The sequence below is a fragment of the Acomys minous genome, assembly GCF_964271855.1.
Source record: "Acomys minous genome assembly, chromosome: 16".
Lineage (NCBI taxonomy): Eukaryota > Metazoa > Chordata > Mammalia > Rodentia > Muridae > Acomys > Acomys minous.
This window is the reverse complement of record NC_140498.1, coordinates 51,763,568-51,787,920: the sequence shown is the minus strand read 5'-3', so window position 1 is coordinate 51,787,920 and position 24,353 is coordinate 51,763,568. Positions and strand designations below refer to the sequence as shown.

The window sequence follows — 24,353 nt, the reverse complement described above, 5'->3', positions numbered from 1 at the left end:
AAAGGCATGTGCCATCACCACCCAGGTCATTGTGACATTTTCATAAATATTGGTCATTATTCTTTGTTCTGACTTTTTTCCCCTTACCCATTTGTCCTACGCTGTGTCCTTTACCCCTCACTTACTGGGCCCTTATGTTCCTCCAAATAACCCCTCCGTCTTCATCTTGCATATAGATCGAAGACATTTAATCAGATTATCTTACTCAGGTTTCTTTATTTTTAAATTATTTGTGTAATGTGCATAGGTGAAGACTCAAGCAGCAGTATGCATATGGATTTGAGGACAACTTTGTGGAGGTGATTTTCTCCATCCACCTTTACATGGATTCTGAGGAGGAAACTCAGGCCACATCATCAAGTGGCAAACACTTATCTACTGAACCATTTCAGGGGCCAGTTTCTAGGATTTAAATAAAGAAAGATCAAGGCAGAAAAGTAAATATTTTGTAGATTTTGTGAGAACACGGTGACACCTTCACGGCAGGTGTGCTGCCTCCTAGCTCATAAACCACCACTGCCACCACGTGAATTTCCCTGGCCTTTGCTAGAAGGAATAGGTTAAGATCTGAAGTAAACATTTAGTTATGGATAGGGTAACTACATCCTGGTTTGCCTAAGACCATCCCAGACTACACCTTTTGTCCTGGTTTAATTATTAATACTCTTAAAGTGCCCCTGTTTGGGCCACTTGTCACAGGCTTGGTGGCAAATGCCTTTATCTGATGAACCATCTCACTGGCTCTATTTTCTTTGTTCTTAACTAAAGAGGCTTGTTCCAATCCTGTAAGAAAACCTTGTCACCTAGTTGTAACATTGTAGAATGGAATTATTCGCTGAAGGGAGAGTCATTGATACTTTTTTTTTTTTTGACTGAAAACATATTTTAAGAAGATGATCATGAGCCGAGCGTGATGGTGCATGCCTTTAATCCCAGCACTTGGGAGGCAGAGGCAGGCGGATCTCTGTGAATTCGAGGCCAGTCTGGACTACAATGTGAATTCAGGACAGCCAAGATAACGCAGAGAAACCTTGTCTCAAAAAAACCAAGAAAACAAAAACAACAACAAAAAAGATGATCATTAGCCAGGCATGGCACAGACCTTTAGTCCCAGCACTTGAGAGGCAGAGGCAGGAGGATCTCTGTGAGTTTGAGGCCAGTTTGGACTAAATAGTAAGTTCCTGGATAGATAGGATTATGTAGAGAGACCCCTCCAAAAAAAATTTTTTTAAGTAAACTTTAGTTATGTGGTTTTGGAGTATGGCTTACATAGGGTTTAGGCCAACCTGGAATCTATAGAGTGAGTGACCCAATCTCCAAAACAAGAGAGAGGCTGTCATTAGAGGTGATGTGAAAGCAGTTTATCTAGAAAGTTTCATAGAAACCTTGAATTGTGGAACTAGAAAGATGAGGTGGGTTATTGCTCTCAAAGACCAGAGTTTGTGTGATAGAATCCTATCAGGCAGCTGACAACTGCCTCTAACTCCAGCTCTAGAGGATCTGACAAGAGAGAGAGACCTGTGTGCCGTGCTCCTCTGGCCTCTATGGGTGCCCATCCTCACGTGCACATAAATGTACATTTTTTAAAAGAGAAATCTTGACCTGTAATTGAAATGCAAAGGTATTCACACGAGTAAGTGTTTGGAGCATGAAGATGTGAGTGATCAAGCAAAATGGTTATATTTTCATTGAGCTACAAGAGATGAGATAAGGCACAGAACTGGGGGACTTAGGAGTAAAGATAAGTTCACTTGACCGGTATCTTTTCCACTTCCTACTTACAGTCAGGCCATGGAGACTCTTTTAATCTAATCCATTTCATAGTTATATTAGAGTTGTGAATTTTACTTAAAACATCTTCTTGAAAATATTTTAAAATTGTGTTTAAACATCAGAAACAAATTACCTGGCATGGCTTAGTCCCACCACTCAGAAGTAGAGGCAAACTAGATTTCTGAGTTCAAGGCCAGCTTTAACAGGGTTTTTAGCATGTCTTGTGTTTTGTTTTGTTTGTTTTTCAGAACAGAGTTTCTCTGTGTAATAGCCTTGGCTATCCTGGAACTCTCTGTGTAGACCAGGCTGGCCTCGAACTTATCTCTGCCTCCGAGTGCTGGGATTAAAGGCGTGCACTACCATGCCTTTTATAAGCAAATCACATCCCCAGGACTTAATTTCTCCTAACCTCTAACATGTTAAGCTAGAATCAGGTATTTTCATGGTATGCTTTCTTCTTTTTAGTGACAGTCTTACGAATGAGGCTTTGGCTTGTGTAAGCTAAGCTGATGGGGGTTAGAGCGCTGAAAGCCCAGCTGTGCCTGGTTCTGCCTGCAGCGCCTGGAGGCTGGTTGGGTGGTTGGTTTTTTATATGTGTGTCTGTGTTGGTATGTGTGAGATAGAGATGCGTGTTCATGCATGCGTGTGTTGTGTGTGAGCACAGGTATGTACATGTGAGATCAGAGAACAACTTGGCTGTTGGTCTTCACTTTCCATTCCCTTAGTTGTTTGTTGTTCCCTATGCTAAGCTAGCTGGCCTACAGACTTCTGCATATTCTTTTTATTCTACTTTCCAAGATCTTGCTGTAGGAGCAGGGCTATGTCTGGCTTTTTGTGTGTTCTGGGAATTCACACGTGGGTCCCAAGTGTGTTATCTACTGAGCCATCTCTTCAGACTGGTTAGTTGTTTGTTTAAGACAGTGTCTCACTTTACAACTCAAGCTGTCCTCAAACTCGAGGAGAGCTTCCTGGCTCAGCTTCCCGTTTGTTGTAAGGCTTACAAGAACTCTGAGCTAGATTCCCACGGTTTATCTAAACCTTAACATTTTATATTTCTGGTACTGGCAAACAACTTGGTAGATTGAGGAGGTAATGTAGCTACTAAATGTGGTAGGTAGCCCTACAGACTTGCTGTGGAAGGTGTGAGTAGGTTACAGTAATCAGTATAAAGAGAAATGTAGGGCCTTCTGGGACTACATTGATAGAAGAGTTTCTGTCATTACAAAGCAACTCATACTGTATAGCAGTAGAGACAGCAAGGCTTTTTTCCTTAACAATTACTATGGAGATTAAGAAAGAGAAATGTGTGTGGGGGGTGTTATTCATTATTTATTCCCCCCCACCTCCACCGTGTGTGTGTGTGTGTGTGTGTGTGTGTGTGTGTGTGTGTGTGTGTACACACATCAGAAGACAACTTAAGATCTTTTCTGTCATCATGTGAGCTAGAGATCACGTTTAGGTCACCAGCCTTGGTAGGAAGTACCTTTAACTGCTGAGCCATCTCATAGGCCCTTGTGTGTGCTTTAATTCTCTATGAATTAATACTTTGGGGCTGGAGAGAGGACCAAGTTCAGTTCCCAGCACCGGAGTAAACTATCTTGAACTCCAGCTCTAGAGGATCTAATTCCCTATGCTGGACTCTGGGCACCCATATACACATGTACTCTTACACACATAAGTAAGCAATACAATAAATCTTGGGTTCAGCAGGTTAAATTTGCATACTTATTTGAATGTGTGTGTGTAACAATAATAAGTAAAGAAAAAGAGGCCTTGAATTTAAGGGAGGAGTGGGAGGGGCACACTGGGGAATTGGAGGAGTGGTGAAATGATGTAGTGGTATTTTAATTTACAATTTTTAATTGCCATAAGTAGGGCATAATTAAAATGAATGTAAACTTTTTAGGAATTAAAAATACTTTTATTTCATTTCTTTTTGGGGGAGATAAATGTATACATACGGCACTAGAATTTGAAAGGAACAGAAGGGAACAAACAAATTCTGCTGTGTGCGACAACCCCCCCCCACTCCCCCCCACCCCCACCCCCCAGGGTTACTCATCTAGAGGCCACCACTTAGACCAGTTTTTTCCAGACAGAACCATCTTCAGGCTTATGGGCAGATTAGTTTCCTGTGGCTGCTGGAGGAAATCAAACTCAGGAGTGTAATACAGACAGTGAAGCTGGGCATGGTGGTATGTTCCTGTCTTCCAGTTACTTTGAGGGTCTGAGGCAAGATTGAAAGTTGTGATGTCAGTCTGGGTAATGTAGAAGGAATTATCTCCCAAAAATCCAGGGGGTAGGAGAAGAAGGGAGGGAGGAAGAAAAAGGGACTGATTTTGAGTTTGAGGGGCCAGAAGTTTGAAATTCCTGTCTGTGGTCTACATAAGATTACACGAGGGGACTCTAATTCTAGTTTATAATGGGTGTTGGCATTCTTCAGCTTGTGACCATGTCATTTTTAATTAACCTTCTTTAAAAAATTAAGATATATTTCATTGCATTTTGTATTCATCTGGACAATAAAAATTGTCTAACTATCTCAGGATCTTTAACTCAGTCACATTTACAAAGACTTTGCCAGCTGGATGGTGGTGTTGCAAGCCTTTAATCCTAGCACTTGAGAGGGAGAGGCAGGTAGATCTCTTGAGTTTGAGGCCAGCCTGTTCTACAGAGTGAGTTCCAGGACAGCTGGACTACACAGAGAAACCCTGTTTCAAAAAACAAAACAAAAAGACTTTGCTATATAATATAACATTCATAGGCCCCAGGATCTTATAGGAAAGGAATAGGAAATATTATTTTTAGCCTACTGCAATGATAAAAATGAGTAGTAAACTACTATTTTTGTTTTTAAGAGTTAAAAAACTGGAATAACCTCAGGGCCTGTTAACTTGGGACTAGTTAAGTAAATTACATGTGTTATATCTATCAAATGCAATAAGGCATAACCATTAGAAGAATGAAGCAGGCATGTTGACTAGGGCCATACTTACTGTAAAGTTGACCACAGTAAGCTGCAGGAGTGTAAGATGAAAGTGGGCTCCACTAACGGTTAGGACTGGGGCACTCTAGTGGGACTGTTGGATCCACCAACAGTATAAATAATGACGTAGGTGCTTTTTATTATTTTAGAGCTTAGGCCTTTTCGTGGCTAGTCTCCCAACTAACCTGCCTAATCCTGGCACTGTGTTGCACCATGTGGTCAGCTCTACCTCTGTCCTGCTCTGGTCTGTCCGTTTACCCCAGAGTCCACTGGTGAATCTCTTGCGCCTCTGATTTCTCCTCCCACGGTCCCTCTTTCTGTCCAGAAGATCTGCCTTCCACTTCCTGCTCAGCTTTTGGCTGGCAGCTTTTTATTACAGCCAATAGGCAAGAGAGGAAGGATAAATATTTATAAAATATGAGACTGGTGATGAGCCATAGAGATAACAATACCAGGATCCAGCTAGTATTTAGCTCTTTGTCTGTACAGAATTAACAATTGCATACAGGGACAAACCTTCACAAAGTGCGCCCCAACAGGGGATTTTTACTTTGTGTGCTGTGCTTTTGTATGTTACAGTAAATCTATGCATTTGATAGTAAATCCAAGGGAAGTGGACTTCATTTGATTTTTCTGAATAAATAATGCAACAGAGGTAATGACTGAGTCAGGTGTGGTAGCTTTATGCCTATAATCCTAGCACCAGAGAAGCTGCAGCAGGATTGCTATGAGTTCTAGCCTAGGCTACACAGCAAGATTATATTTTTATAATAAGAAATTGTAATTGAGGAATGTTAAAATTTTACTTTTTTAAAAAATTTCTTAGATAACAGACCCTACATTAGCTGAAATGGGAAAAAACTTGAAAGAGGCGATGCGGATGCTGGAGACCAGCCAGAGGTGAGCATGTGGGTAGAGGCCACCTGTGGAGTGTGTCCAGCCAGAGGTGAGCATGTGGGTAGAGGCCACCCTGTGGAGTGTGTCCAGCCAGAGGTGAGCATGTGGGTAGAGGCCACCTGTGGAGTGTGTCCAGCCAGAGGTGAGCATGTGGGTAGAGGCCACCCTGTGGAGTGTGTCCAGCCAGAGGTGAGCATGTGGGTAGAGGCCACCCTGTGGAGTGTGTCCAGCCAGAGGTGAGCATGTGGGTAGAGGCCACCCTGTGGAGTGTGTCCAGCCAGAGGTGAGCATGTGGGTAGAGGCCACCCTGTGGAGTGTGTCCAGCCAGAGGTGAGCATGTGGGTAGAGGCCACCTGTGGAGTGTGTCCAGCCAGAGGTGAGCATGTGGGTAGAGGCCACCCTGTGGAGTGTGTCCAGCCAGAGGTGAGCATGTGGGTAGAGGCCACCCTGTGGAGTGTGTCCAGCCAGAGGTGAGCATGTGGGTAGAGGCCACCTGTGGAGTGTGTCCAGCCAGAGGTGAGCATGTGGGTAGAGGCCACCCTGTGGAGTGTGTCCAGCCAGAAGTGAGCATGTGGGTAGAGGCCACCCTGTGGAGTGTGTCCAGAGGTGAGCATGTGGGTAGAGGCCACCCTGTGGAGTGTGTCCAGCCAGAGGTGAGCATGTGGGTAGAGGCCACCCTGTGGAGTGTGTCCAGAGGTGAGCATGTGGGTAGAGGCCACCCTGTGGAGTGTGTCCAACCAGAGGTGAGCATGTGGGTAGGGGCCACCCTGTGGAGTGTGTCCAGAGGTAAGCATGTGGGTAGAGGCCACCTGTGGAGTGTGTCCAGCCAGAGGTGAGCATGTGGGTAGGGGCCACCCTGTGGAGTGTGTCTAGCCAGAGGTGAGCATGTGGGTAGAGGCCACCCTGTGGAGTGTGTCCACCCTGCTGAGTATGTCCAGCCTGCGGAGTGTGTCCACCCTGTGGAGTGTGTCCAGCCTGTTTTGATTCTGGTGGTTCTGGTTTCCCATCTCTAGGATGTCATCTTCTGCTGCCTTTAAAGTATTGAGTAAAATGTGCTTTGCAATGACAGAATTTTGAAATTTTGGGAAGGACCTTTCAGTTCTGCTGCTTCAGAATTTTGCTTACAAAATACGTTGATTTGAATATTTAAATACTTATTAATATAGGTTCAGTCACATAGGATATCAACTGACCAAGCAGTTGGTTGAAGTGGGTTTTTTATATTCTTTTTCTGAAGCTCTCAAGTATATCTGGGGTCTAGGGAAATAAAATAAATGTGTTGAAATCTTCCATCAGTCACTAAATGTTCAAGGTAAAGTCTCATGTGTACATGTTCATATGTTAGTAACTTGATTGGCTACAACAAACAGCCACCTTTTTCTTTTCTTTAAACCAGCAGAATAGAGGAGGAAAATGGGAAGAAGCCAGTATCAGAGGATATCCCAGGGCCTCTCCAAGGCAGGTAAGGATCAGCGCCTTAGTTAGGATGGGAGGATTTCTTTCTTTTTTTAAAGGTTTATTTGTTTATTATTATGTATGCAGTGCTCTGCCTGCATGTACTCCCCCAGTGCAGAAGAGGGCGTCAGATCACATTATAGATGGTCGTGAGCCACCATGTGGTTGCTGGGAATTGAACTCAGGACCTCTGGAAGAGCAGTCAGTGCTCTTAACCTCTGAGCCGTCTCTCCAGCCCTGTAGACTGAGTTTTATTGTGAGAAATATTTTGACTTTTTACAGTTTATAAGTTTTATAATATAGTAAATGAGCAGGGCATAGTGGAATATGCCTTTAATCCTACCACCCAGGAGACAGAGGCAGGCAGATCTCTGAGTTCAAAGCCAGCCTTGTCTACATAGGGAGTTCCAGGACAGCCAGGGCTACATAGAGAGACCTGTGTCAAAACAAAAAAACAAAAGACAAACAAACAACAGCAAATAATATAGTGAATGCATGGAAAAATGTCAGCTTTAATCATTCCAGCAATGATTAATCTGTGCAGCTAAAGCAAATTGATCAAGCCATTGTCGTCTGAAGTAGTAGTGAAGACAAATAGCTGGCTGTCGTTTTCACAGAATGCCAGTGGTAGACCTGCAGTTAAAGTTCCAGCTCAACTTGCTTGAGACAAACAATTCTTTTTTAATAGCCAGGAAACTGAGCATAGGTCAACAGTATAACTCCCTTAAATTGTTCTTTGACCCGAATATAAGTTGTACAAGATTACAAAAGAAAAGCATTGAGGAAGAATCACAACCTACAGTAAATATCATGCCTAACACACCCAGATACTGATGTTTTATTCCTTCCTGCTTGTAGCATAAATCTTGCTGCTTTGAAGTCCTGTACTGCTTTCTACCACTCAGAATCGGAAGCAGATCCTGTTTCCTATTCAGGTTGTGAAGGGACAAGGACTTGTTTATTGTCTTAATTATACAAAATTACATCTGAAATTTTCAGAATGGCAAACACTGTAACAGGGTCAGGAGTATTTATGGTATTTAGTGTTACTAATGTCGAGTGTGTGAGGCAAGTAAGTGCTTTACAGGCCTGCCTGAGTATCTCCTCCCCGTTCTATAATGCATGGTGTGGCCATTTAGAGCTCTCAAGGTCACAAGGAAAGGAGCCAAGTGAGCATCAGCTTTCTTCCCCTACCCTATCTCTTGCAGTCTTAAAGGGTCAGAGCATTTCATGAGCAGCTCAGTGCCTTGGGGAGGTGGGTTTGGAGTATGCTTTTTTTACTACTGTTTTTGTGGTCCTAGGGATTGCATTTAGAATTCATACATTCTAGACAAGTTCTCTACTACTCCCCACTGTGTCCTTTCAATGCTTCGCTTCTTTTTAAGAAAAAAGTTTTATGAGTCATTTTTGTTTGTTTGTTTGTTTTGGGTGTTTTGTTTTGTTGAGATGGGGTTTCTCTGTATACCTCTGAATGTCCTGGAACTCACTCTGTAGACCAAGGTGGCCTCAAACTCAGAGATCCACCTGCCTCTGCCTCCTGAGTGCTGGGTTTAAAAGTGTGTGTACCACCACCGCCCAGCTAATAATATTCTTATTAATAGAGTATTTTTACATTTTATGCATCACAAATTTCCTTGCTATTTTATACTGTTTTAGTCTTTGACATTTTTCTCCTGTTTCCATCTCATATAATAAACAGTTAATATCATATCTTGTATTGAGGTCAGTCTATATTTATACTCTAAGCAAATCACAAATCTTTTAACTTGGATAAGAACTGGAAATAAATTACATGCTTAAGGCTACTGGTTCAAGTGTATAATATTCCCCAGGAAGAAAACAATAGATATACCTGTGTCATTAGAGACTTTTTGTTGGTTTTATGACCTTTTGTCGTTTGTATAAAGAATGGCTCTTAAAACATACTTATTAAAAATCCTCTGCTTTTCAAAAATGAAATGATCCTTTATAGAAAGATGGCTAGAGCATGACTGGAAGTATTTTCAAAAATCAAACTCATATTCAGGTCAAAGAATCATAAGTAAAGTTATATAATTTGAAGGTGATTCTTTTTTAATGTATAAACTGTTTCTAAATATTCTTTGTCTTGTAGCTAGATACCAAATGTTTAAAAAGGAAACAACAACAAACCCCTTCACGTTAGCGTGAATGAGAGGGACGGCTGGGAAATGGAGGGGAGGTGGGTGTGTGTTCTTTCCCCTCCTAACACTTGTTGTTCTGCAGTGGACAAGATATGGTGAGCATCCTCCAGTTAGTTCAAAATCTGATGCATGGAGAGGAAGATGAGGAGCCCCAGAGCACCAGGTAATAAGGAGTGTGGGCAGTTTACCTTCCAAAGTCTGTCCTTGACTGGGTGGTGGCGGCACACACTTTAATCCCAGCACACCGGAGGCAGAGGCAGGTGGATCTCCATGAGTTTGAGGCCCACAGAGGGAGTTTCAGGGCAGCCAGGGCTACACAGAGAAACCCTGTCTCAAAAAACAAAATGAAATGAAAAAAGAAAGTCTGTTCTTGACTCCATTCTCACAAGTGGCTCAAGGAATAAATTTCTTTAGGAGTAATTAATTTAGTTAAAAGTTATATTGAGCCGGGCACAGCGGTGCACGCCTGTAATCCCAGCACTCAGGGAAGCTGTGAGGCAGATCGCTGTGAGCTCAAGGTCAGTCTGGTCTACAGAGCAAGTCTAGGACAGCCAAAGCTACACAGAGAAACCCTGTGTGTGATGGGGGGTGCGGGATATATTGACATTTTTATGTTCTGAAAGTAGATCCTGGCATTTTTATAGTATTAGATCTTAAGAAGAACCATTAGAAGGACTGAAATGCCACGTACTTTTCTATTTTTGCTTTAGCTTGCTAAGAATTACTACAGTTAAATTGATTAGTAGAAGCCTTTATTGTTATTGAATCACCTTTTTAAAAAATTTATTCAACTAGTAAACTTAAATGAATTATATCTTCATTTTGTCTTTTTTTTTTTTTCTGTCAGTAATATATTTTCCATGTTCAAAGGCAGAAGATAAACTGGGCACAATAATACACATCTGTAATAGCACTCTGGAGACAGAAAGGATTGCAAGTTTGAAGCCAGCATAGGGCTACATAACAAGACAAAAACAAAGTAGAATAAAATTGAGAAGATAAGAAAGGGTATTAAAAACTAGTTTTCTAGGTTGTGGTAGCCTGTATGTGCCCTCAGTTTAATTCCCAGGACTGAAACACACACAGGCCTCCCTCCCTGGTTTCCTTTTGTGGCCATAGATGGTTGACCAGTTTATTGTTCTTCCGTGGAGAGTTTGTGTTTGTGTGTATAGGCAAAACACCCATACACACCCTCCAGTACTTAATACTGTGTGCCCTGACTGTTGTCATTTAGGTCTTGAGAGTTCATTATATGTCACACAAGGAGCTTTATCTTTGTTAAGAGCAACTTTATTTTACTTTGAATAGATAATTAGAATTTCGTGCATTATATTTCATGTTCCTATTTTACTAACACAGACATTGCTGTAGCCAGTAACTTTAAGCATGTGTGTTTGAACAAGTATCTTTGGGGAGTAAGCATAGAAGTAGGATGCTGGGTGCATTTGAATGTGTGCATTTGAAATTTCAGTAGAGCCAAATACTGTTCCTAGGAGATAAGCCAGACGGGAGGCTCATAGGCCGAGTGTGAGGAGACTTTCCCCACACCTTTGCTGCCATGGTGTTAGCAAACTCAAAGATGGTTGATAAGTGATGAGTGAGAAATGTAAATGAGCTATTTCAGTGTAATTTTTTTTGTTGTTGTTGTTTTGGTTTTTGATTTTTTTGAGACAGGGTTTCTCTGTGTAGCCTTGGCTGTTCTAGACTCACTTTGTAGACCAGGCTGGGCTCGAACTCACAGTGATCTGCCTGCCTCTGCCTTCCCAGTACTAGGATTAAAGGCGTGCGCCACCACACCTGTCTTCAGTGTGATTTTTTTTTTAAATGAACTAAATTCTGTCTTTTTGTATGTTAAGACTTAATTGATACTGGAGGTGTAGCTCAGTGGTAGAATACTTGCCTCACAAGGGCAAGGACTCAAGTTCAAGCCTTAGAAACTTTTAAAAATGAGTATGTGTACGTGTCTGTGTGCGTCTATGCTGCATATGTGTGGGTGTCTGTGGAGTCTGTCACCCTAAAGCTGAGCTATATCACCTATCCTCTGCAGTTCATTATGATTATCATTTTTTTAATGTGTATGAGTGTTTTGCCTTCATGTATGTTTGTGCACCACTTGTATGCCTGGTGCCTGCAGAGACTAGGAGTGTGTGTGGGTCCCTTGTGGCAGGAGCTACCGATGGTTGTGACCCACCTTGTGGGTGCTGGGAACAGAATTGGGTCCTCTTCGAGAGTAGCTGGTGATCTTAAAACTTCTAAGCCATCTTTCCAGATCTCCTCCACAGCTCTAGGCTGATATTTAGCTATATTTTAAGATAACTTAAGAACCATTTGCATTGTCAGTAAAGATATTTATCTCTTAGGACTCAATTTTAAGAGCATTTTTCTTCCCAAACTTTCAGCATCTTCATAGACATGGTTTTTTTTCTGAAATTCCCTGTAAGACAAGAAGTAAACGGAAAGTCTGCCAAATTTCTGTGAAATACTGTTTAAAATTTCTTTACTTTTCTACGTATTGGTGATAATTCATTTTAAATACTCTATTGAATTTTGATTAACAGAATCCAGAACATTGGAGAACAAGGTCACATGGCGTTGTTGGGTCATAGTCTGGGTGCTTATATTTCAACCCTGGACAAAGAGAAGCTGAGAAAACTTACAACCAGGGTACTTTCAGACACTACCTTATGGCTACGCCGGATTTTCAGGTAAAGACACTTAGGAGAAAGAAAGAAAAGACATTCATGAGCCAGGTTTTATTGCAGTTGTTTCTTTAGTGGTAAACACATTATGAGAGATGTTTTTATTTGTTTGATTGATTTTAGGTTTACTTATTTGTTTGTGGCAGAGTCTCTATGTAGCCTGGCTGTCCTGGAACTTGCTGTGTAGACCAGGCTGGCCTCATCTCAGAGAGATCTGCCTTTCTCTTCCTACCAAGTGCTGGATTAAGGCTTGCACCACTACACCTGGCTCTACGACTTTTTTTTTTTTATGTATATGAGTATTTTAACTACATATATTGACATGCACCACACATGTACAGTACCCAAGGAGGCCAAAAGAGGCCGTAAAATCCCCTGAAGCAGGAGCTACAGATAATTATGAGCTGCATGTGGGTGCTGGCAACCAAACCCAGATTCTCTGAAAGAGCAGCCAGTGCTCTTAACTGACGAGCCTCCTCTCCAGCTGCCCGTACAAGTTCCTGGTAAAGATGAGTCAGAATCAGATTGTAAGGAATGTTACTGTGGTGCTCCATATGGATTCGACTCTTCCTTGGAGGGTATTGTCCTCTATTAAGTGGGGACAGCATAGATAACTATTTCGTTTAAAGTTATTTCATTTGAGGATTAAATGAGCATGTTAATGCTTCATTTATCTCGGATGTCTTAGTGCTGAAACTCGTAACCACCATGTCCTCCTGTAACGCTAGCCTTCATGTGGCACAAGCGAGACCCACTGCCTGCAGGCTTTCTCCTTCATTTTCAGTCTTTGTTTCCACTGTTTCTGCTCATTCTGTTTCTGAAGTTAGGTTTGGATAAACCACACTTGTAGTGAGTGAGTAGCCATCCATTGAAAATGAAGTGGGTTCCTCACTGTTGTCTGTCCTTTCTGCCTGATGTAGGAGCATTGTCTATGGGAAAAGAATTGTTTTCATGATTTTATACTACTGAAAAAAAAATCAGAATTAAATAGGAGTACAGTAATATGCAGCTGGAGAGGTGGCTGTTCAGTTAAGAGCACTGGCTGTCCACAACCACCTATAACTCCAGTTCTGGAGAGTTGATGATTCTTCTGGCCACTTTGGGTCCGGCATGTATGTGTACATACATACATGCAGGCAAACTCATAAAACAAAATCTTATAAAAATTTAAAAAGAGTACATTAACATCTAAGATCTCTTAATAGGTATGAAAATGGATGTGCTTATTTCCATGAGGAAGAGAGGGAAGGACTTGCTAAGATCTGTAGGCTTGCCATTCATTCTCGCTATGAAGACTTTGTGGTGGATGGATTCAACGCGTTATATAACAAAAAGCCTGTTGTGTATCTTAGTGCTGCTGCTAGGCCTGGCCTGGGCCAGTACCTTTGTAATCAGGTAATGTAAAACACAAGTTGTTGTTGTTGTTTTTGACTAACCTCCCTTTTTTCCATGTGTATGTATATATGTATATGTATTTTTAAAAATATTTTATTTAGTTTTAATCTATGTGCATTGGTGTGAAAGTGTCAGATCTTGGAGTTACAGACTGTTGTGAGCTGCCATGTGGGTGCTGGGAATTGAATCCGGGTCCTTTGGAAGAGCAGGCAGTGCTCTTAACCACTGAGCTGTCTTTCCAGCCCCGATGTATGCATATTTTTATATGTCTGTGTCAGTAGGCACATATGTGCTCCTGGAGGCCCAGGGTTGGTGTCAGGAGGTGTCCTCCAATATTTCATCTTGTTCATTGAATCAGGGCCTCTCAGTCGAGCCCAGTGCTTGCTCTGCAGATTCCCTGTCTCTGCCTTCCAGGACTGGAATTACAAGTGGATTTAGGGGGGTTTATGTGAATCCAAACTATAGTCCTTACACTACATATCAAGTGTTTTACCTCCGAGCCATCTCTCCAGTCCCAAAGATAGATAAACTATTTTGTTTTATTTTAATTTATGTGTATTTGTGTTTGCCTGCATGTCTGTATCTGTACCACATTTATACAAGTTCTCAGAGACCAGAAAAGAAAGTCACATGCCCTGGAACTGACTGTCAGGAACCAAACTCAGATCAGCAAGTGCTTTTCACACTTAAGCCATCTCTCTAACTCCCAAAGATAGATATTTTACAGGAACTGTATCATGTAGTTTGTTTTTGGTGTGTACAGCTGGAGTTCAAACCAAAGGCGTCACACATGCTAAGCAGGGGCTGTACACATTGAGTGACACCTGCAGCCCAATGCTTTATCTTTTAAACTTTAAAAAGAGGCATTTTATTTACGTGTGTGTGTGTGTGTGTGTGTGTGTGTGTGTGTGTAACGCCACATGTATCTGTGGAGGCCTAGAGCTGAGTTGCAGGTGTTTGTAAGCACCTGATATGGGTGCCGGAAACCAACTCCACATCCTCGGCAAGTATTTCTAACCACTGAGCCATCTCACAAGCCTGCTTTTTTAAATATTTAAAGCATATAGATGCATTTCTCTAGCTGCTGTTTGTATCAAGTTGAAATATATGTATTTGTTATTGTGCAAACAGTTCAGCCCCGTGGGCTGGCAGGATGACTCAGTGGGTAAAAGCACTCGCTGCATAAGCCTGATGGCCTGAGGTTGTGTACTGGAACCCACGTAAGAAATCCCAGTACACGCTGGCATGCTCCTGTAACCCCAGCATGCAGTGTGAGAAGGAGACAGGGACTTGCCCAGAGCCTCACAGGCCAGTTAACTTGGAGCGTGTAGCATGACACAAAGCAGAAAAGAGATGATGGCCCAGCAAGGGAAAGGAGAGAACTGACTGTCAAAAGTTGCCCTCTGGCCAGGCGTGGTGGCGCACGCCTTTAATCCCAGCACTCGGGAGGCAGAGGCAGGCGGATTGCTGTGAGTTCGAGGCCAGCCTGGTCTACAAAGTGAGTCCAGGATGGCCAAGGCTACAAAGAGAGACCCTGTCTCGAAAAACCAAAAAAAAAAAAAAAAAAAAAAAAAAAAAAGGAAAAGAAAAAGTTGCCCTCTGATGACTCTGGCATATGTACAGTCCTCGTCCCCAATAAAAACTTCAGAAACGGGGCTGGAGAGATGGCTCAGTGGTTAAGAGCACCACCTGCTCTTCCAAAGGTCCTGAGTTCAATTCCCAGCAACCACATGGTGGCTCACAACCATCTATAATGTAACCTGGTGCCCTCTTCTGGCCTGCAGGTAAACAAGCAGACAATACTGTATACATAATAATAAAATAAATTGTTTTGGGGGCTGGAGAGATGGCTCAGAGGTTAAGAGCCTTGTCTGCTCTTCCAGAGGTCCTGAGTTCAATTCCCAGCAACCACATGGTGGCTCACAACCATCTAGAATGAGATCTGGTGCCCTCTTCTGGTCTGCAGGTGTACATGCAGGCAGAGCACTGTATACATAATAAATAAATCTTTAAAAAAAAAAAGATTAAAAAAAAAAAAACTTCAGAAACTCCACCAGTCTACACTGCAGTGTTACTGTATCTCAAAACGAATGCCACTGAATTTAGAAATAATGTGTCACACAACTTGGTGGTGGTACACCAATTCTGGAACTTGGAAAGTGGAGGCAGGACCGCTTCCCCTGTGGGCCCTCCCCCCACCCCCCGCCATGGGAGCCACCATACTCAGCTAACTTTTCAGATAAAATCTTAGCGTGAGTATGGCCCAGGCTGGTTTCAAACTCACTTTGTAGCTCGGGGTGGGTGGCTCTAAACTGGCCATCTTCTTGCCTCAGCCTCCCAAGTGCTAGGATTTTAGTCTTTTGGTACATACCCAGACCATTTTTGAAGTGGACCTTTGTTTTGCTTTGGTTTTAGTACTTTAAGGAAGGAATGAGGTGTAGCCCAGTAGCAGAGCACTTACCCTAGCATCCGTAAGGCCCTGAGTTCAATCCCTGGCACAGCCAAAGGAAAAGATACTGCAAAAAGTCCTTTCTAGAGGAAATGTGTAGATGAAGCACTAAACTGTATTTTAATTTTTATGTTGCAGCTGTTTATAGTTCCTAAAACTAAAAACTCCATGTGTTTAGAAACTAAACATTAAGAATATATAATTAATTTGACAACTTTCTCCATTCATGGCATTGACTTTGCTTCTTTTTTTTTTTTAAGATTTATTTATTATTATATTACATATACAGTGTTCTACCTGCATGTATGCCTACACACCAGAAAAGGGCACCAGATGTCATTATAGATGGTTAGGAGCTACCATGTGGGTGCTGGGAATTGAACTCAGTACCTCTGGAAGAGCAGCCAGTGCTCTTAACAGCTGAGCCATCACCAGTCTGACTTTGTTTCTTTTAAGCAATATACCTCTGCTAATCCATGTTTCTTAGTTTTTAGGGTAGAAGGACCCATAAGTAAGGTACTGTTCTCTGAATGACGGGGGAAGAATCTCAGGCTACCCTTCTCTCTCTCTCTCTCTTTTTTTTTTTTTTGTTTGTTTGTTTGTTTTTCGAGACAGGGTCTCTCTGTGTTAGCCTGGGCTGTCCTAGACTCACTTTGTAGACCAGGCTGGCCTCGAACTCACAGCAATCCTCCCTCCTCTGCCTCTTGAGTGCTGGGATTAAAGGCGTGCGCCACCACGCCCGGCCTCAGGCTACCCTTCTCACCTCAGAGTGCAGTGGGCTTAGTAGTGTCTTTGTTTGGAAGACTCCTTTTTGGCATATTCTAGAATATCATTTAGAGAGGTTTAGATTGTGTCCTCTTACAAATTATTTGTTAAGTCACCTTTTGGGGGTGAGAGTTTAACTTTGCAGATGTATTTATTAACATGTATTTATGAAACTTGAGTTCTTGACGGGAAAGATTTTTTTTTAAGTCTTAAAGCAGGGTCTCACTGTGTAGCCCCTGCTGACTTCATGCATGTGATCCTCTGGCCTCAGTAATAAGATAGCAGTACACACCACTACAGCCTCACCAAGGTGTCTGCTTTTAAAGGGTAGTTTGTAGTTTGTCTTTGCTGCCCAGTCTCTCACAGCCATAAGTGAACAGTGTTTTTTCTTGCAGCTTGGCTTACCCTTTCCCTGCCTGTGTCGCGTGCCCTGTAACACTATGTTTGGATCCCAGCATCAGATGGTGAGTTCTCTCTTTGGTTTACTATGGAATTGGATTTTGAAACCATGTCTTTGTTTTATCTGAGATTCTGTTTGCTGGCTTCCAGATGTTAGTAGCCGATCCGCTTACTGCCCAGTCCTCACCGTGCTGCAGCATGTGCTTTCATATTGACTGAAGGCCGCCAGCCTGGGAAGTGTTACAGGACCCTACATTGCTCCGTCACCTGCTGCTTTTGGGGTGGTGGGACGGGGGTGGTTTGGTGCTCGGGCCCCTGAGTATGCTGAGGACATACTTTCCCCAGTCCTCTCATCCTTATGCATTCCAGTAAAGCACAAGAAGTTTCTAAAAGCTCAAACAAACATTTACTAATATTATAGAAGTAGGCTTTTAAAATAAGGAATTCAGCTGAGTGTGGTGGTGCTCACCTTTAATCCCAGTATTGGGGAGGCAGAGGCAGGCAGATCTATGTGAATTTGAAGCGTAAACATTTTGTCCAGGTAGTATACAATGGTTTTAAAGTACTTTTCTTTTTTTTTAAGTACTTTTCTTATATATATTAATAATGATGAATAGATTTAAATGTTTTTTAAATCTGAAATTCAAGAGTAAATAATTATCCTAACATGAAAATCATATTTGAGTTATTAATTTGAGTCATCTGTGCTTGTAGAATTCATAATTTTTCACTGGGCATTAGTTTAGGTCTCTGGAGTGCTTCCTAGAGTGCACAAAGCCCTGGGTGATCTCCTGTCCCACATAAAATCAAACATGATGTACACCCTCAGTGGGTGGAAGCAGAAGAATCAGGAGTTCAAGACCAGCGAGGCCACTTGAGACTGATGGATGGGCTGGGGAGATGGCTCAGTTGATAAAATGCTTTCTGAGAAAAGATGAGCTGAGTTCAATCCCCAGAACTCACATAAAATTCACTAATATAGTTATGGTTTTTAAAAATAAGAAATTCAGCCTGGTGTGGTAGAACATGTCTTTAACCCTAGCACTCTTTTTAGGCAGGAGTGGGGCGGGGGCGGGGGCATGGTTTTTGGTTTTTGGAGCCAGTGTTTCTCTGTGTAATTGTGCCTGTCCTCATACACAAAGAGAACTGCCTGCCTCTGCATCCCAGCACTTGAGCAGCAGAGGTTGATCTCCAAGAGTTCCGTCTGCATAGCAAGTTTCAGGCCAGCCAGAGTTACATGGTGAGACATTGTCTCAAAACAACAACAACAAACCAGAATTCAGACCAGGCAAAGTGGCTCATGCTTGGAATCCCATTGCTGAGGAGATAAAGTCAGGTTAATCCATGGGCCCTGCTGCTCAGCCAGCTTAACCTTATCAGCAAGCCCCAGGTCCATAATAGACCCTGACTCAAAAACAAGCTGAGTGGCTCTTGAGGAACAACCCTGAGATGGACCTCTGGCCTCCATGCACACGTATATGCACATACACACACACATGCATACACACGGAATGCTGGATTCTGGTGTTAGGAGGGGCTTTTCTGCTATCTGCCCTAGCTCCCAAATAATGACACAGAGACCTTTTAGATTTATTCAGCAATCTTTAAGCTCTATAACTGGGCAGAAACTCATTTATTCTAACCCAGTTATGCTGGTCTTCCAGCTGTCTCAGTCCTGCCTTGGCCTTTTGCTGTAAGCCTCTCCCTCCTCACATCAGACTCCTCATGGTGCCTCCTTCTCTTCCTTCCCTTCCCTCTACCTGAGACCCTCTGGCTGCTGATAGAAGTCCTGCCTGCTGGCTCCTCTACCCAGTTATCGGCACTTCATCTTCTTTACTAACAAATCAGAGATAACTGGGGAGTAACTTTTATACAGCACTGAGTCTGGAGATTCTTCACACCCATCCAGACTGTAGCCCGATCTCAGGGCACAGAGGCCAGCGTCTGAAGACACCGTGCGCAGGGCTACCTCCAACAGCGGACTCAGAGTTTTTCAGTGTATGCCTTTATACAGGGTGGCTCACATTTCTGTGGTTTGTTGGTCCTAGGATGTTGCCTTTCTTGAGAAACTGATCAAAGATGACGTAGAAAGAGGAAGACTGCCCTTGCTGCTTGTCGCAAGTGCTGGTAGGTATCATAACTAGTATGTACAGGGGCACTGAGTCCTTGTCGTACAAGATGGGTCTTGTTTGTGTTGTTTTGTCAAGACGGAGTCTCAGTTCTGTAACCCAAGCTGGCCTAGAACTCAAAGACAGTAGCCCACCTACCTTGTCCTTGTGAGTGTTGATGTTACAGAAGTGAGGCACTAGGCCCTGTTAAGTGGGGCAATCTTTGGGGTTGTTTGTTTGTTTGTTTGTTTGTTTGTTGAACAGGGTTTCTCTGTGTAACTTTGGCTGTCCTGGAACTCACTCTGTGCACTAAGCTGGCCTCGAACTCAAGGTGAGGCACTAAGGAAACTAAAGAAAAGCTCCTGGAACTAATTTGTGACCCTAATAAAGCGTCTAGATTTCTGTTTCATAATCAACAATTAAAAATCAAAGTTAAAGCCAGCAAGATGGCTCAGTGGATAAAGATGCTTGCCACCAACTTGAATGACCTGAGTTCATCTCACAGAATGAAGAGAGAATAGAATCCTGCAAGTTGTTCTCTGACTTCCAGTTGCACTCTGGCATGTGTGCACATACAGAACAAATAAGAAATTGAATTTAAAATGACTTTTATAATAACATCAAAAAGCATGAAATGGGCCCAATGATGGTAGCACACACCTTTAATCCCAGTGCTTGGGAGGCAGAGGCAGGCAGATCTCTGAATTTAAGTCAGCCTGATCTGCAGAGCAAGTTCCAGGATAACCAAGGCAACACAGAGAAACCCTGTTTCAAACAACAGCAACAAAAAGCATGAAAATGGGGCAGTACGATGGAGTAGCAGGTAAAGTTGCTTAGTGCCTGAGGATGAGAACCTGATTACCAGAGTTCAGTTTCCTAAACTCACAGTAAAGGTAGAGAGAAAAACATAACTCCACAAAGTTATCCTCTGACTTCCACATGGGTACCCTGGCATGTGTTTGCTCCCACACACATCTCACATGCTTATACACAGGCTAATAAAAATATTTTAAGAATACACAGGCAGATCACTGTGAGTTCGAGGCCAGCCTGGTCTACAAAGTAAGTCCAGGACAGCCAAGGCTACACAGAGAGACCTTGTCTCGAAAAACAAAACAAAACAAAACAACAACAAAAAGAATACTTAATGAGGGGCTGGAGAGAGCCTCAGCTGTTAAGAGCACTGGCTGTTCTTCTAAAGGACTCTGGTTTGATTCCCAGCACCCACATGGCAGCTCACAACTGTCTGTAACTCTGGTTCCAGAGGCTCTGACACCATCACACAAACACACATGCAGGCACAACACCAATGTACATGACAAAAAGAGGGAAAAGAAAAAAGAATACTTAATCTATGCACTGAAAAGTGCAGTGTATCCTGAAAAAAACTTAAGAAGACCCAAATGTACTATTGGCTCAGCACATATGTTGGAGACTCCCTGTCACTAAGTCATCTCTCCCTGAACAAGCCCTGTCACAGTCTCTGCATATTGAGTCCCAGGCCAGCCAACACTACATAGCAAGGTCTTGTCTCAAAACAAACAAAGCCAAAAAATAATGAAAAACTTGATTTGGGGTATCACGCAACACAGCGTGTGCTGAGGAAGCACAGGCCCAGATTCAGTCTCTAGCGACAAGAAGCCTTTGCTGTTTGAGAGGACCTTATTGAGCTGCGTGTGGTGCTCGTCCCAGCACTAGAGTGCAGAGGTAGGCGCACTCTGTACTCTGTTCTCCACAGCGAGTTCCCAACAGCCAGAGCTACATAACAGAGTCTATCGCAAACAAAAAACAAAAGGGCCTATTAGGAAGTAAAAAGCACACCTTTAAACCCAGCACTTGGGAGGCAGAGGCAGGTGGATCACTGAGTCGAGGCCCGCACAGTTTTCACTGTCTAGGAAAGAAGGATTTGGGCTGCCAGAGTACAGCCTGTACAAGCCAGGGACTTACATGTTAAAAGACATAGTTTTTCCTTTCTGGTCTCTCAAGCATAGTAAGTCTAACTTTTAATCATCACAGGAGTGTCCTTTCCAGGTGCCTCAGTTGGACTCAACCTCTTCCAGGCAGCTCGACTGGTCTCAGGGTCATCTTTGCAGCTTGGCTCTGCTCTTCTGAGGGGGACTCTTAGCTTTTATTGCTCTCTCTGGCAGGGAAGGGCCTAGTAAGTCTGGTCAATTTCAGGGACCTACTGAAGCTCTTTTGTATAGAGGAAACTGTTAAACAGCATTGAGATACAACATGAGGCAGCCATTCTGTGAGCTTGAGCAATTCCTCAGAGCCAAATGCAAATCGCTGTAATCCACTCATCCCAGTAGTAGGGATAAAATGAAATGGTCTCTATGATAAAGGTTTCTATGAATGCATTTGCTCATTGATGAAATAACTTGAATGTTCTTCACATGGCAAATGGATAAGCAAATTGGGGTATATGCCTGTATGCTAATCAGTCAGTAGAAAGAAGTGCTGACAGGCACTTCAGTGTGCAGGAATTTCAAAGGTGTGCTGATGTACAAAAAGTTGCTTATGGTGAATTGGTTTGACACCCCAGGAAAGACAAGGCGTGATTGGCAGACACAGGTGGGGTCGTGAGTTGACTCCAGTGAGGATGGGGAGACGTTAAGATAATAGAAACAGTACTGAGTGTGACAGCAGCCACACACCAACCACATATATCAGCACTCGCTGAACTATACAGTTAGGTGAGTGGGTTTGTCCAGATGAATTACATTTTAAGCTGTTTGTCTACAAAAAGAAAACACGTAAATAGCCACCTTGTTGCCTTTGGAAAACCATTGCTTCCTGCCTGACCCAGGAAGCCTGCCTGATTATATGCTTTAAAAGAAGCACAAATTGACTCACTTGATAGACTTAAGAGATTACATTTAGCATGTGACTGAGTGACACCCATTGTGACCCATATCTATTTCCTGAATACATGCCTCAGAAACAGACATAGCCAAAAAATAGGAAATGACTCTGATAGTGATCCAGTTACTAAACACAGCACTGTACTGTACAGAACTATTGTAGTCAAGTCTTGTCTAATTCAGTAGTCTAAATGTGTGGTACACATGCCTGTAGTCCCAGCACTTGAGGCAGAGGCAGGGAGATCTCTGTAGGTTTAAGGCAAGTACTGGGATAGCCAGGGCTACATACCCTGACTCAAAAGACAGAGCTAAATTAAAAAAAAAAAAGTTAAGGTATGTTTAAACATTGGGACACCTGCATGGTATCAACACATCTTTAGTCCCAGCACTTGTTTGACTTTGAGGCCTGCCCGCTATACATGCTGCTCTCTAGGCAGGGCTTTATAGTGTGACCATGTGCGTTGGGGATTGTGCGGGGCGGCGTGCCTCTGGTGTGATTCCTGTCTATTTTGTTTTATTTAGACAGGGTCTATCACTGGCCTTGCCAGGTAATGTGAGACTGCCTGGCCAGCAGGGCCCAAGAATCTTACCTATCTCTCTTCCCACTGGGATTACAGTTATGTGCTGCCATCAGGCCTGGCTTTTTAACATGAGTTCTGGGGATTGAACTTCATGCTTGTGGAACAGCATTTAACCATCTTTTCAGTTCCCCACCCCCTTTTTTTGAGACAAAAAACTTGTGTATCTCGTGCTGCTGGCCTTTAACTCAGGTAACCCAGGGATTACCTTGAACTTTTGGTCTTAGAGCTAAGACTAAGTACGTGCCACCATACTTACTTTGTGTGGTGCTGGAGGCTAACCCTGAGCTGCTGTGTGCTCAGCAAGCACTGCCAGCTAAGCCACATTGCCAGCCTACATAACCATTCTTTAACAGGCCATGGTAAGGATGTAGAAGTTTTTACTAGTTGGAATCTTACTGACTGAAAATTTAGAGCATTTGGGGGAATATGACTCTGTTTTACTTAAGTTCTGTCTGAAAAAGAGTGTCCCCAGAAAGTCTGTAGTGCAGGTTTCTGAGGGATGAGCCCCAAAACTTTGATATGTTTAGTCTTCAAAGTACATGTTTTATGATAACAGCCTGTGTGGTTAGAACCCAAACTCACGTTACACGTTCTTTTTATAAAGGTCACACCCTAATGCAAACCTTACAGTGTGGAGATAAAAACAGTAAGAAAGGATATCTCGGGCAAAGATGAACAAGAGTGCCGAGCGTAGAGTGGCCAGTGTAAGATAGGTCACACTGATAGACATGGTCTGAGAAGGAAAAGTTACAAATGTTTACGGACAACACTCTGAAGTTTCTAAAGAGAATGCTGATAGAGTGCAGGCCTAAACCGACAGTCCTTCAGACTTCATGACAGACTTGACAGTTCCCCGGGACTCAACAGGTTGAGTGAGTAAAATGCCAGGATATGATTTCAGTGCAAAATTAGATACTCTGAAAAAGTTGACACATTCTTCAAAACTTACACAAACCAACTTGTGTTGATTTTTAAGTAGTCCACAAGGAAGATTTCAAAGTAGAGTTACACTGCTGCTTCTGTCCTGTGGAAATGCAGTGTAGCTGAAAGCTACCCCACTGTAAAGATTCAGAAGGCATTGGGTTGCTTTTTAATGTCCCTTCTTATTTTATTTAGGAACCGCAGCAGTTGGACACACAGACAAGATTGGGCGTTTGAAGGAACTCTGTGAGCAGTATGGCATCTGGCTTCACGTGGAAGGGTAAGTATTAGTAGGTGGGAAGGTTGGCCAGCTCCATATTGGTCCTCATGAAGAATGGACGCCCAGACCAGCGCTCAGAGTGGTGCTTATCATTAAAGGCTAGGATTAGAGATAACAAACTCACTCAAACTGGCTAAAGCAGAAGACTATATTGCTCTGTACAACTGAAACAACGCCACCAATATTAGGAGTGGTTTTAGGCACAGTGTCAGCCAGAATTCCATGTACTCCTCTCCAGTTCCTGCCCTAGGAGCCTGGTCTGGCTCATAAACAGACATTTCCTAATGGGACAAAAAGTAACCGCAGAGATCCTAATCCCCTTCCCAGCTTCATGTGCCATGGGCTCCTCTGGTAGCTGAGGTCATTTGGAGACCTCTGAGGTGGGTGAGTGCTTCTACCTGAGCTCATAGGTTGATAAAGGCCGTAGGATGGCTTGATAGAGGGCCCCGGAGCGTCTTTAGGGGGAAGAGGAGCAGGTTCAGGGTACACCATGTCACCACACCATCCAACATAAGGGTCATGCTATCTTCTACAAAAAGAACAGTGGCTGAGGGAGAGTGCCCATTAAAGACAGCGAGTAGTGCGGGCATAGTGCTAAGGAAGCAGGGACAGCCCCTAA

General features: G+C 43.0%; 1 protein-coding gene across 4 annotated transcripts in view; it reads left to right on the top strand.

Annotated features, from left to right (window-relative positions):
* PDXDC1 (pyridoxal dependent decarboxylase domain containing 1) overlaps positions 1–24,353 on the top strand; it is a 56,009-nt gene that overhangs the window by 7,429 nt on the left and 24,227 nt on the right. For 2 of the 4 annotated variants that reach the window (XM_084763525.1, XM_084763527.1), the window contains exons 2-9: positions 5,586–5,659; positions 7,056–7,118; positions 9,356–9,436; positions 11,832–11,978; positions 13,178–13,367; positions 16,977–17,045; positions 19,029–19,107; positions 23,650–23,734. In XM_084763525.1, coding sequence (XP_084619651.1) covers positions 5,586–5,659; positions 7,056–7,118; positions 9,356–9,436; positions 11,832–11,978; positions 13,178–13,367; positions 16,977–17,045; positions 19,029–19,107; positions 23,650–23,734 — 788 coding nt within the window. Of the gene's footprint in view, positions 1–5,585; positions 5,660–7,052; positions 7,119–9,355; positions 9,437–11,831; positions 11,979–13,177; positions 13,368–16,976; positions 17,046–19,028; positions 19,108–23,649; positions 23,735–24,353 lie in introns of all 4 variants that reach the window. The other 2 variants (XM_084763524.1, XM_084763526.1) reach the window with 1 other exon arrangement.